This window comes from Trichosporon asahii (genome assembly GCF_000293215.1).
Source record: "Trichosporon asahii var. asahii CBS 2479 unplaced genomic scaffold scaffold00020, whole genome shotgun sequence".
Lineage (NCBI taxonomy): Eukaryota > Fungi > Basidiomycota > Tremellomycetes > Trichosporonales > Trichosporonaceae > Trichosporon > Trichosporon asahii.
Genome location: NW_014040904.1, coordinates 304,034 through 317,768, shown reverse-complemented (window position 1 = coordinate 317,768; position 13,735 = coordinate 304,034). Strand labels below are relative to the sequence as shown.

Genomic DNA, 13,735 nt, shown 5'->3' with positions numbered 1-13,735 from the left:
CAAGGTTCTCTATACCGCCTCGTATCTTCGCGACACGGCATTCCTTTGGTTCCAGCCCTACCTCGCTGCTGAGAACCCGCCTGCATGGCTCGATGACTTCAATGCTTTCTGCAAGGAGCTTCGTGCTATGTTCGGTGATCCCGACGAAGTCGCCACGGCCGAGCGTCACCTCTACAACCTCCGCCAGCGTGGCTCCGCCTCGAGCTACGTCGCCGACTTCACTCGCTATGCTGCTATCGTGAGCTGGAACGATGAGGCCCTCTGTGCCCAGTTCTACCGAGGTCTCAAGGACACTATCAAGGACGAGCTGGCTCGTACCGAGAAGCCTAAGGACCTCAAGACGCTCAAGGATATCGCAGTGCGCATCGACACCCGCCTATTCGAGCGCCACTTGGAAAGGGACCGCTCTTCGACTAAGAGCCTCGACAACCGCTACGTCCCTCGAAACCCCAACTTCAAGACCACGATCACCAAGGCTACTTTCACCCCTCGGCCCGCTTTCCGCCAGGACTACGACAAGCGGGACCACCTCCAAATGGGATTCAACACCATGCCCCCGAACAACAAGTTCCGCGGCAAGATCCCCAACGCCGAATATGAGCGACGGAAGAGAGAAGGCTTGTGTCTCTACTGCGGCGGCAAGGGCCACACGGTTCACCACTGTCCTGTGGCGCCGCCTAGCCGTCCCAAGTTCAAGTCTTCCCCTTCGCGTGCCAACCTCTCTATTGGCACTACCGTCAAGGGTTCGGGAAAAGCCTAAGCCTTCGACCCAACCCCAGCCAGGGGTCAGGAGGCAAATCCGACATGGCTGACCACCTTGGCTCTACGCTCGACTCGACATATACCCTCTACGACACCACCGACCAGAAGGACGCCGACACCATCCGCTCCTTCGCCATCAAGACCAACCTCACTATCCCCTTCACCCTCAAGGCGAAGAACAAGCAAAGTGTGTTCAAGCCTCACCACCTCCATGCTCTCATCGACTCGGGAGCCTTCAACAACTTCATCGACATCAACTTCGCTAAGGCCCTCAAACTCCAGATGGCTAGCGTTCCTCCACGAGACCTGGTTCTGCTCGACGGCGCTGGACGCAAGAGCACAATCGACAAAGAGGTCTTCGTGTGTATCCAGCTGAAAGACTTCGGCCCCCAGTGGATAAACTTTGCCGTTACCTCCCTGTTCACGTTCCCAACCGTGCTAGGCCTCCCGTGGCTTAGGGAACATGACCCCTTCGTCTCTTGGGCTCGTATGTCCATTAGACCATGCTTTTATCGACCGGAATTCGACCTCAAGACTCCGACAACGACACCGACAAGAAAACTGGAACTGAGTTCCAGTTTCCCCCCGACACCGACACCGACACCGAAATCGACAACTAGGACCCCGACATCAGACCTTGGCTCTCGACTGGAGCAAGGTTTACCGAGTAGCCGCGCTGCCGCTAGCTCGAAGATTGGCCGCGCCGCCGCCAATACCACGAAGAGGCCAGGATCACCCCGGCAAGGTGAAGCCTCTATTCCGACCAGCAAGAGGAACCGTAACAACTCGAAGATCACTCTTAGATCTGACACTGGCTTCGAGTTCACTCGGTTTGGGCGCCTCTTGCCTCCGTTCGACTACGTTCGAAACTACGACACCCACGACTTGGGTTACGACAGCGACTCCGACACCGAGATCGCTTATGACACTGCGCGGGGTGGGTCCCCCGACGCCTACGACACTGCACAGGAAGGGTCTCCTGATGCTTACGATTCAGAGGACGCAATGCCGCCTCCTCTCTCCGACTTCGCACTGGGAGCACTGGTTTCACGGGCAGCCAGTTTGCTCTGCAGTGGGGCAGATGCCACCGACGACACTGCCTTCGTTCCTCAAGAATATCACGACTACCTCGACGTCTTCAGCAAGACAGAGGCCGACAAACTCCCTCCACACCGACCTTTCGACCACCACATCCCTCTCCAGGACGGCAAGACGCCTCCTTTCGGCCCCATCTATTCCCTCTCGGAAAAAGAACTTGGCGTTCTTAGGGAATACCTGGACGAGAACCTAGCCAAAGGGTTCGTCGTCCCCTCCGAGTCCCCAGCCGCGGCACCCATCTTATTTGTCAAAAAGAAGGATGGCTCCCTCCGGCTCTGCGTGGACTACCGCGGTCTCAACAAAATCACCATCAAGAACCGCTATCCGCTTCCCCTTATCTCTGAGCTACTCGACAGACTCAGGAAGGCGAAGATCTTCACGAAGATCGACCTGCGAGGAGCTTACAACCTGCTCCGCATCGCAGATGGCGACGAATGGAAAACCGCTTTCCGCACTCGCTACGGTCTCTTCGAGTATAAGGTCATGCCCTTTGGCCTTACCAACGCCCCCGCCAGCTTCCAACACCTCATGAACCACAACTTCCGGGACATGCTCGATGACTTTGTCATTTGCTACCTCGACGACATCCTAGTGTTCTCAAACACTGTCGAGGAGCACACGGAGCATGTCAAGCGGGTCCTCCAACGCCTCCGAGACATAGGTCTTTACGCCAAGGCCTCGAAGTGTGAGTTCCACACCGACTCCGTGGAATTCCTCGGCTTCGTCATCTCTGACAAAGGCATTGGAATGGACCAGAAGAAGGTTCAGACTATCCTCGACTGGCCTAAACCGTGCAACCTGCACGACATAAGGTCTTTCCTTGGATTCTGCAACTTCTATCGCCGCTTCATCAAGGGCTACTCCACCGTGGCCAATCCCCTCATCCGCCTCACTCGCAACGATGTCCCATTCACTTGGACGAACATCGAACAGGAAGCTTTCGACAGCCTCAAGAACAAGTTCACGCTTGCAGGCTTTACCCACCACTACGACCCTGAATTACCTCTGGTCCTCGAGACCGACGCCTCCGACTTTGCCATTGCAGGTGTCCTCTCGCATGAAGTCGATGGAATTCTGGTCCCCATCGCCTTCTTCTCTAGGAAGCTCTCCCCGGCAGAGCTCAACTATGAGATCCACGACAAGGAGATGCTGGCCATCGTGGCATGCTTCAAGGAATGGCGTCACTACCTTGAAGGAGCAGCTCACAAGGTTACGGTCTACACCGACCACCGCAGCCTTGAATACTTCACGACATCAAAGCAGCTCAATCGACGGCAGGCTCGCTGGTCTGAGTTCCTGTCCGAGTTCGACTTTGTTGTCGTCTACCGCCCTGGCGTCAAAGGCACGAAGCCTGATGCCCTCACTCGACGACCCGACTACCACCCTCAAGACAAAGGATCAAGCCTATCGACAACCGCCAACCCGCAAAACTTCAAGCCTCTCTTAGGACCTCGACAATACCTCGCCACATCGACAAACATCAACATGACCTCCGACATCGTGTTGCGCCTCAAGAACCTCATGGAGAAGGATCCCGACAAGGAATTCTACCACGAAGAAGCTCAACGACCCAGCAACCGGACCTTCACCTACGACGACAATGGTCTGGTCATGCACACCGACAGATGGGTCGTTCCCCGCGACAACGAGCTTCGCCTTCAACTGGTAAAGGAAGTCCATGACCACCCGACCGCAGGACACCCTGGACAGCGCAAGACGCTCCAGCTTCTCCAGCGCAACTACTGGTGGCCGCACATGAAGGGCTGGGTCAACAACTACATCGACACTTGCCACGAGTGCAAGCGAGCCAAAGCTCGTCGACACAGCCCCTACGGATTCCTAAAGCCTCTGCCAGTTCCCCCGTATCCATGGTCCTCCGTGTCCATGGACCTCATTGAAGGACTGCCCAAGTCCAATGGCTTCGATTGCATCCTCGTCATAGTCGACCGCTTGACGAAGATGGCAATCTTCATCCCGACAACTAAGGACCTCACCGCCGAGGACTTAGCCTGGCTCTACATCAAGCACGTCTTCTCTCGGCATGGCCTCCCGCAAACTATTGTCTCCGACCGAGGCAGTGAGTTTGACTCTCGATTCTTCAAGGCTTTCACAAAGCTCCTCGGAATCGACCTCACCATGTCCACCACCTACCATCCCGAGACAGACGGCCAGACAGAGCGTGTCAACCAATCGCTGGAGCAGTATCTTCGTCTCTACTGCAACTACAAGCAGGACGACTGGTACTACTTGCTCCCAGTCGCTGAGTTCACCTACAACAACACCCCGCACTCAGCCACGACTGTATCCCCGTTCTTCGCCAACAAGGGATACCACCCGCGAAGCCATTTCACCCCTCAAGACGTCGACCACCACTCTCCTCAAGCAAGGATTCAAGTCGACGGGCTCTCGGATCTTCACAACCACCTCCGAGAGCAAATGCGTGTAGCAGCTGAGACTGCTAAGCATTTCTACGACAAGCACCGAAGTGAATCGCCAGACTTCAAGGTCGGCCAGAAGGTCTGGCTCGACGCGTGCAACATCAAGACCAAGCGGCCTATGAAGAAGCTTGACCACATGTACTTCGGCCCCTTCACGATCATGAAGAAGCTCTCGCCGGAAGCCTATCGCCTGGATCTTCCCGCCTCAATGAGAGCCCTTACGAACTCCTTCAACGTCAAGTTGCTGGAGCCCTATGCTCACGATGAGCATCTCAAGGACCCAATCCCCAATCGCCGTCAACCTCCTCCACCTCCAATCGAGATCGACGGAGAGGTTGAATATGAAGTGCAAGAGATTCTCGATCATAAGCGAGATCTGCGCTACAAAGATCCTGATCGTTATCTCATCCGCTGGCTCGGATACGATCAAGACGAGGATCAATGGGTTGGGACGGAAGCATTGGAGAACTCGCAAGACCTCTTGCATGAGTTCTGGGACAAGCGCAAGAAGTTGCGCACCCATCAGCTTCCATAACAGTGATGTCCGCAACGACGATAAACTAGGCATTTGGAAACTGGAACTGAGTTTCAGTTTCACCACCGCCACCCAGGAGAAAACTGAAACTGAGTTTCAGTTTTCCCTCCACCGCCCGAATACAGAGACTGAGTCTCTGTTTTCTTCCACCACACTCGTTCCACACCACGACCACCACGACACCACGACCACCACGACACCAGGACCACCACGACACCAGGACCACCACGACACCACGACCACCACGACACGAGGACCACCACGACACCACGACCACCACGACACCAGGACCACCACGACACCACGGACACCGCCAAACCACAATCACGATCGAAAGCCAGGTCACGTGCCGGACACTGACCTCGGGGCTACATGACGTCACAGAACCTCCACTCTCGATTCCCACACGGACCCCTCCACGGACCTCACCGCGACCAAGCCGAACCAGGCCGTGGATGATCGTGCATGCACCCTACGGTGTTTTCTGGGTTATCTACCAAACCTAGACGGGTCCGCCGACATTAGGGAACAGGAAACATATGGGTTCACGACAGGAAACTTAGAAGGATGAAGACGAGAGAGATTCGCGGAGCCGCGCGAGCCGACCAGCAACAGCCGCCGTGTACTGCTGGATCACCTCCATGTCACCCATCAGCTCAGCGAGAGCAACACGGGTACCCGCGATAGTACCTTCCGATGGTTGGAGCGTGTAAGCATGGCGAAAAGAGTCGGCCTCGGCAGGCTTAGGAGTAGACTCGGAAGAAAGGACCTCAACTGGCTGTTTCTCACGGCGCCGTTCGGATACCAAACTGCACTTGTTGCGGCGACGGTTTCGAATGCAGGGCGTGCAAGCGTTACCAGGCTCGTGGACACAGTTCAGCTTTGCAGGAGACTCACGGCAGTTGGTACACATGTTGTCGCCGAACAGCTGTTTCACCAATGTCGTGTTAGAGGTCGAGCCGAGTATATGCGCCCGAGAAGACACATGTGCGGAAGAGCGCGTGAGTTTGGGCGAGTGAGGAGTCTCGACTAGACCCTCACGGAGACGACGAGGAGGCTCCCACTCTGAGGCCGAGCTGGAGCTATCCATGGAAGCGTCGTCTGAAGGAATAAGTGGACTAGACATGGCCGCGAATGGAACTTCGGGTGAAACTGGAACTGAGTTCCAGTTTTCTTGAACACCGGCCGTGTTGAGGAAATCCACGGGATATGGCTCGAATGCCATTGGGAAACGCTCCTCGAATGGAGTGTTGTTGCCGACGGACCATCCCTCGCAGGGATTGAAGGAGTCGGCCAAGATATCACTGTCGGACTGCATGTCCGCAGGTGATACGAAGGATCGAAACTTGGATAACTCGAAACTTGGTGATGGTGACATCAAGAAATCACGGGCCGCTGCCCACTCGGGAATATCCAAGTCGGAAGGAGTGCGAGGCAGACAATGCTCGCTAAGGAACTCGAAAAGATCGAAATCGACGTCATCGAAGGTCTTCTCCGACATGGTGAAGATGTCTACGACACGGAACTCTTCGACACACTTCAACATATAGCTCTCGCAGGAGCTCGACACTTTTGGGGGGGGATACTGTCATGCACCGTACCGGCGCCTGACCAACTCCACCTGTATCCACCCATGCGTACGGCTACGTCCACGCCTACGCCTACGCCTACGTGAACGCCAGCGTATACGTCAACGCTAGCGCTACCGTACACGCCTACACCCACATTCCACAACTCCACCAGGCACGCATTCCACAACATGTGTTGCCGCTATCGCTATCGCTACCGTACACGTTACCGTGCACGCTACCGCACACATACACCTCGCCGTGTCCGTCAACGCATACGGACACACCACCACCCACACATTTGCCACTCGTAGTCAGGGCCATCGGCCCCTCCCGACAGATATATAAAGAGCTCCGTTGTAGACGTCCTCTCCATGGATCTAATTATCTGCGGTATACCACACGTCCGCCGTCACAACTGCGGACCTCTTGACAAGACCCCACACGGAGCTTCGACCCAGCTCACTTCAAGCCGACATCTCGACACTCGCCACCTCGTGTCTCGACACCACCCCTCCTACCTCGGCCACCGCTACCACCCTTATCGCTTGCCTACACCGTCGCCGGTTAGGACGATCCATCCAAGCGCCACTCGCCCGTTGAGCAACACTATAAGTTGACCAGCAGGTTCAGTAGGTTGTGCCAACTCCGCACGCCTCGAGTCCTCCTTCGACGATCCACCCACTTCGGGCAGCCCGGATCGTAACACCTCCGTCCCACGGATGAGCAGTGAACGTAAGAGGAGCCCCCTTGCTAAGGATCGAGGGAAGAACCCAGTTGATCGTTCCTTGAGCGAGAGGATGAAGTTGATCGTCCCTTCCGGCGCTGGGAGGGGTACACCACCGCACGGTCTACCCTCCTCACCTGACAGCAGTGCCAGTGTTACCATGTCGACCAGACATCGACCCACAGTCCCAGAGTGATTGCTTCGTCTGGGTTTCTTCATCCGGGTTCGTCCCACCTATCTCACAGGTCTACTGGCTTTCTTTTGCCAGTACTCCACATCTCTGTTCTCATCCAGTACGACAATCGCGGCGAGTGCACCGTAGCCCACTAGCCATGTGGAGTAGAAGCCTTCTCGTCTTTCTAAGTCTAACCCTACATGTTGTCCGTGCTGCCTCCGACATGCCCTTCTCGATCTTCCTCAACATAACCCGCCAGTCTCCGCGTGTGTTCTACGTGGACCCATGGGAGATGAACCTCGTCACCGGAGCAATCGGCAGCGCTAACGCGCGCTGGACGAATATGGGTCTGGCGTTCCTGTGGAAGATCGGGTCCAGGTACACTCCGTACGGCACTGTCGAGGGCCGGTATCGGAGCTGGTTAGAAGTCCTGGCAAGATCAGCTACCAGTGGGGACATGAAAGCTTATCCGCAGATGCTATGCTCAAGCCATATCCGGCGAGTGGACCCATCGCTGAGTCGGGAAAGATCGAACTGGGGCCATACTAAATCTACATGAGCCGGAGAGAAACACGACGATGACTATCGACTACATCACTATCGAGACCCAATCGCGACCAATGCGTGAGTTGCGCACATCACACGGCAAATAACCACGTAAGACCCAACGAACCGCCCCAGAGCTGGAGCCTACGATGTCCAATTAGGATATGCTCTAACAATATATTAGGAAATCCATCCCAATATGTCGAGTTGGGATCAATACCATATGGGGTCAGCAGTGATTCCCAGTGCCCAATATCAAGATGGGATGATGGATATCCCCAATATATTGGAAAAATGGGCGCATATCCTAATATACTGGGCGATTTTCTCAATATGGGATCAATATGGGATGGCCAAATAGCCAATAGTTCAAATTAGGATCAATATGGGATTGGGCCAATATCGGTCCAATATATTGTTTGGACATCGTAGCTGGAGCACGCACCGCATATGCCGCATATGCCGCCAAGGGAGGCGCATTGAACAAGGCGTCCGTCGCTGTCCGCCAGTGCGACTCTCAGAAGTATGCCAACCACCCCACAGGCCAGCCAGACGGTGTCATTTCGCCAACCCTCAGACTCTTTGAGACGTTAGAAACAGCAGTGTTGTCTTGCAGAACTACACAGAGCTCACCTATGCGGTACCGGCAAACAAGTCCTTGATCAACGCTACCGGACCAGTCCACGACGCGAACATCCTCTGCTACTTCATTCTGGGCCCCGAACCCTGGTGGTGGAGCGCAGGTGTGCTTCCAAGCGCTGAGACTTCCAAGCCCGAGTATCGACCGAATCAGACCGTGATAATGATACCTGAAGAACCGGCTGTGGAGTACCAACGCGATCATCGGCGCCAGCGGCAAGCCCTGCGCGATCACTGGTGTTACGTCCTACTCATACAATGCGGAAGTGTCATTACCCGCAGAAATTATTTAATGTGGGCAGAACTACGCCATCCAATGTTACTTTGATCTCCACTGCGGGTGGAGATATACCCTTCCAACCGTCAGGGGCCCTAAAACCTCTCTTCTCAATGCGGCTGATCGCGCCACTATCCTTCAAGTTGGCGGGGTGCCTCTTGCCCCAAGCTTCCTTGTACTGTGAAGGAAGCAGAAGATTGGCTTCGGTGTCCTCCTTGTCTTCGGCATGTTAGGCGGGGCGGGAAGCTGCGGCAGAGCTAGCAACGGCGTCCGATGGCTCTGATGTGCTGCCCGGGTGCAAGTGCGGAGTCTACTCCCCACTACTCATTTCCTGGCCAATGAGATCGATGTATCCGGTCGCTGTGAGTGAGGGAGTAGTGTCGTGTCCCCCGCTCTGTTTGGCAGGAGGGTTAGGGAGGCCAGCAGGTCTATGGTAGGGCACGATGGCTTGAACGTCTTCAGTGGGTTCGAATGCCGAGACCAGGCTGGGTGGCTGGCGTGGGATGTATTTTGATTGCTGACGCTGGCGACGGCAGAGAAGATAGAGTGCCCGGAATGCCAGGAGCGCTATGCCCAAGGATCCACCGACTACAGCGCCTGTAATCAAGCGGGCATCTGACCTCTTCGAGGTTCCTCCGGCGGCCGCGGAGTTGGCTGCGTGGCTCGGCTCTGAAATGCGAGGCTTGCAGCGTAGTGGGCATGATCAAGCTGTGTGATATCCACAGTTCACGGCGGGATTATGACTGTTTGCCTCCCATTGATAGCACGACTGGAATATACCTTAACAGCCGACGGACTTGAACATCGGCGTCTATGTTGATCATCGGATATGGTGTCACAGGAAGTGGCAAGCTGTCACAGGGCTGGCACTGCAACGGTGGTAACGGGGTAGAACCCTCAGAACTAACCCCACAAGGCTTACGGCCGATGAGGACGACTTGGACAGTTACTGACACTGACTGAAGAGGCTCGCGAGACTTTCTGGTTCACCAATGCATCATTGAGCTGAACACCGTCGTGAACAGCAACAACAAGCAAGTCCCTGCTACTTGGTACCAGCTGCCTTCGTTACGATTCTCGAGCCCGAAGCGACTGGCTATCGTTCTGTCCGGCAGAAAACAAGCCGGCAAGCTCGAGAGTATCGAATCCCTTTTGCCTTGCCTCAACACTTCCTTTGTTTGACCAGTCTCAACCATCAGAGGGTGACAGACTCTGAAACGCTGAAACGGCCCACGCTGCAATCCGAGAGCTGCGTGATCTACAGGACACTCCGAGCGGCTTTTTCCTCCCTGAGAACACTGCATTGGCTCATCGATGGCACAGACACATCCCGACTGAAGTTCATGCAGTTGTAAACATGACTGAAGCTGCTGCTTTCTCACCACCGTGCGAACGCCCGGAAACTATGCCGCTCCCTTCACATCATCCCCCAGTACGAAAGGACCTGGAGGCAGACACTGACGCTGTTCTTGACCTCATTGCGCGGGTAACTTGGGAGTCTTGTGGAAGGGAGTGGCACGGAGTATGACGGATGGGGGTCTTGCGCTCCGAACGATATTATGAATACGGTAGCTCGTATCTCTTGACTCTGCAGTACCACAGATCGCGCTATGTTCTACCTTCTCCGTGCAGTTTGCTCTGATGCAACCCCAGTTTACTAGCCATGTTCCGCCACTTGACGGCAACTGCTCAAGCCTGCTCCGTGGCTTAGCGCAGTCGCTCAAACAAACGGTCGCACATGTGCAGGGACCTGCGGCGGATTCCCGAGTCCACAGACAGGAGCCTACTCGCAGTCCAGCGAGCTGACCAGACACCTCCTGCGGTCAGCACGGGGTCCGCGAATGCGGACGCCTGCGTAAGTGAGTAATTCGCGCAAGCGGGACAAGTCCGAGCACTGCGACTGCTCTCTGCGCGATCTGCGCAGCCATTGATGACCCCCGCGTGCTGGAAGCGATCGAAGCCCGACGGATGACGCACCAGCAGTCATGCGCCCCAAGTTAGGTCAGCAGCCTCGGATTTCAGGCTCAGGGGCGGAGTTCGCAACCGGTATGAGAGATCGGGGATCGGTCGATCGGGGGGTGTACTGCATGCACCGGGTCTGACGCCTCAGGCAAGAGCACTTGCAACACCAATTGCAATACCGCATCTTGTTCCATGGCAGTGCCTCCTTCATACGTATGCATGGCACATTAGTCGTAATTGACTTTGCTGATATCTACGGGGACGTGCTCCCATGCTCAGTGCGCTCTGATTCTATGAGCATTCGCGATCGAACGTGCTTTCGACCACCCCTGACCAACTGGACTGTTGATCGCTTCACAGCGCGACATTACGCATGCATGCGGGCGGCAATGCGCAGGCATGAGGCGCTGAGAGCGAAAGCCGGGGGGCGTCACTAGTGTCACTGGATCAGGGGTGTCTGGCGCACAAGTGCGCTTTGGGGCGGATCATTGTAGATAAGAATAGCGGGTCGTCTGCGCGTGCGCTTGGTTCGCTTGATTCGCCTATCGATGCGTGCGCGAGGCATAGCAACCCGATGCAATTGACTTCCCGACTCCGTGGACCTTCCAGAAACCACATTCATGCGCGGTTGCAGACTGCAGGACGCGCACTCGTATACCAGACCAGAAGAGGATCAGTGGCAGCGACCGGTGGCGCAAGTGAGTGCCTGAGGCTGGTCAGAGTGGATCAGGTGGCAGTTGACCGATTGGGCCCACCCGTCCGTGGCCCAGATCAGGTAAACACTGGCGATCTGAACTAGCTCTTCGGTCCAGTCACCTACCACACACAGCCTGCTCACCACCTGCGTGCTGCGCCTTGCGCCCCGCTCCTCGCCTGCGTCCGGAAGAGTGCGCAGCGGTGCCGCATGCATGCCTGGAGAATGCTTCCGCCGCTCGCCGTCAGAGCGTCTGGGAGCGTCTTTACCCCCTCAACTTCCCCACTTTGTCTTCCTTCCCTCTTCATCACCATCACACACACACTCTTTTAACTTCACGCTCATTTGCCATACACAAGTTACATATCACCCTAATCAACCAAAGATGTCTACCTCACGTTCGACACCGGCCAAGCGCAGCCGCGCCTGCTCTTTCACCTCGTCCACCCTCTCGCCGATCGCCGAGTCGCCCGTGCCCAGCCCGGATCAAGATGCCCTGCCCGCGGCCAAGCGGCTGGTGAGTTAACGCTTTTGTCATGCTCAGACCACCTTCGTCGTTGTAGCCTTTGCTGATGCTCTCAGCGTCGCGTCTTCTCGTCGTCGGATGGTCTGCCCCGAGCCACGCCAGCGGAAACGCTCGGCCGTGGCACCGGCGAAGGATCTACCAGCCGCGACCAAGCACGAACGACTGCAAGCAGGCGTGCTGGTGGTGACACTGAGGCCCTGTCTTTCCTCGCCGCGTCCACGTCGTCTGGTTCCCAGATCGAGCACCTCCCCCCCCCCAGGCCAACCCACCGAGGAGCTTGACGAGGGCGCCGTCATCCAGGCTCTTATTTCTGCCAACGCCTTGGCGACGCAGTTTCTGCAGGCGCGCCGAACGGGACCGGCTGTGAAGCCTGAAGCCGCCGCCGCCCACGGGCCGCAACAGGAGGACTCGGATCCAGTCCCTCCTGCGCCCTGGACGCGACCAGTTGAGCCACGGCCGCGGCGCATCCCACATGTGTCGTTCCGGCCAACCCCGCGACTCTTCCCTGAGCTCGCGGCAGGCGTCAAGAAGCCCGCTGGTCATCAGCGCTCCCGCTCTGAGCCCCCTGTCCTTGAGGCTCTGGATGGCGCTGCGGCAGGCACGAGCAGCGATGTGTCGTCTTCCCTTCCTCCTCTCGCGTCGGACTTGTTGGAGAGCCAGGTGATGCAGGAGCCGAGCATCCCCGTCGCCGTGTCGCGGCCGCAGGCTCGCGCGACCAAAACTCAAGCGAGCACAGGGCGCGCTGAGAGGCCGGACGTGACGACCGCCGAGACGGTAAGTCTGTTCATCTATGAGCAAGAAAGGCTCGCTGACGCTTTTCAGGTCAGCAACCAGCAGAAGACGATCTATCGTTCGTTTGTGGACGGGACCCGCACAGTGAGTAGGCTCCTTAGCTGACAGCCCCATCTAACGATAGGTGAAGCTAGTGTACCGCTCTTCTGAGCACAAGTTTACAACGCAAGGCTTCATTATGCGTGACCTCGCTCGCGTTCTCCACCAGCCTCGTCCCGCGGTGGACGCAGTCCATCTCCCTTTTCCTAAGGAGCAGATGGACCGTCACCCGCAGCTGGAGAAGAACCATGTCAGCCTGAGGGTGGTTGACTCGTCTTCAACGATAGAACGATCGCAGTTCGACCCCCACTCCATGTGCGTCCTCGTCTCGGAGCCGGGGGGGGCGCTGCTCTTTTCATTCGGTCGTCGACAGCTGGAATCGCCAACGGCGAAACGCCACTTTGACCATTTCGTGACGTGGATGAGGTACCTTAGGGACCGGTCGGCAGCCGATCATCAGCTCGTGAGTAGCGACTTTGTGGGGGGGCCAAGTGATCTTCGTGTCTGAGGTCAGGTCAAGCGACAGCTCTTCGAGCGGGCTTCCCCGAAGCAGGCGAAAGGTTGTAGCTGACATCCAGGCCGTCGTTGCTGCTGCAGGAGCACAGTTGGCGGACACGAGTTCGGTCCCTACGACGAGCCTCACCCCAACTGCTCGTCCGCCGCCCCTTCCAGCAGCAGGCCCGGTCGGAGGTCGAGGTACCGCTCCAACTGCTGGCAGCCAGACAGCGAGGTCATCGAGGCAGGAGTAGGAGGATGTGACGCGCACAGCCAGCAGCTGATCAGTGGTGGTTACGTAGTGACTTGACGATAACATGCATATGACTTTTTGGATGCAAGAATGAGCGAGTCGATCTTCGCGACACACTCTGCTCAGGTCGAGTAAACGCTGCCGATGCGCGAGGGCTCACAGTCAACCGTGGGAGAGTCAAGGTCAGAGACTGGCGGTTCATAGCACGC

The 13,735-nt window shown here is 56.6% G+C and overlaps 4 protein-coding genes across 4 annotated transcripts; 3 read left to right on the top strand and 1 right to left on the bottom strand.

The window, feature by feature from the left end:
* Window positions 1–127: 127 nt before the first annotated feature.
* On the top strand, window positions 128–760 carry A1Q1_00434 (uncharacterized protein; the record flags this gene model as incomplete). The annotated part of the gene is made up of 1 exon (XM_014326083.1): window positions 128–760. One exon carries the CDS (start codon window positions 128–130, stop codon window positions 758–760), a length of 633 nt encoding a protein of 210 aa, XP_014181558.1.
* A 44-nt stretch (window positions 761–804) lies between these two features.
* A1Q1_00433 (retrotransposon nucleocapsid protein) lies at window positions 805–4,833 on the top strand (the record flags this gene model as incomplete). Its single annotated transcript, XM_014326082.1, has 1 exon — window positions 805–4,833. One exon carries the CDS (start codon window positions 805–807, stop codon window positions 4,831–4,833), a length of 4,029 nt encoding a protein of 1,342 aa, XP_014181557.1.
* Window positions 4,834–5,392: 559 nt separating this feature from the next.
* Window positions 5,393–6,334, bottom strand: A1Q1_00432 (uncharacterized protein; the record flags this gene model as incomplete). The annotated part of the gene is made up of 1 exon (XM_014326081.1): window positions 5,393–6,334. One exon carries the CDS (start codon window positions 6,332–6,334, stop codon window positions 5,393–5,395), a length of 942 nt encoding a protein of 313 aa, XP_014181556.1.
* Window positions 6,335–11,806: 5,472 nt separating this feature from the next.
* On the top strand, window positions 11,807–13,527 carry A1Q1_00431 (uncharacterized protein; the record flags this gene model as incomplete). The annotated part of the gene is made up of 6 exons (XM_014326080.1): window positions 11,807–11,938; window positions 12,004–12,130; window positions 12,207–12,721; window positions 12,770–12,823; window positions 12,870–13,241; window positions 13,288–13,527. The coding sequence occupies 6 exons, from the start codon at window positions 11,807–11,809 to the stop codon at window positions 13,525–13,527; spliced, it is 1,440 nt and encodes a 479-aa protein (XP_014181555.1).
* Window positions 13,528–13,735: the final 208 nt, after the last annotated feature.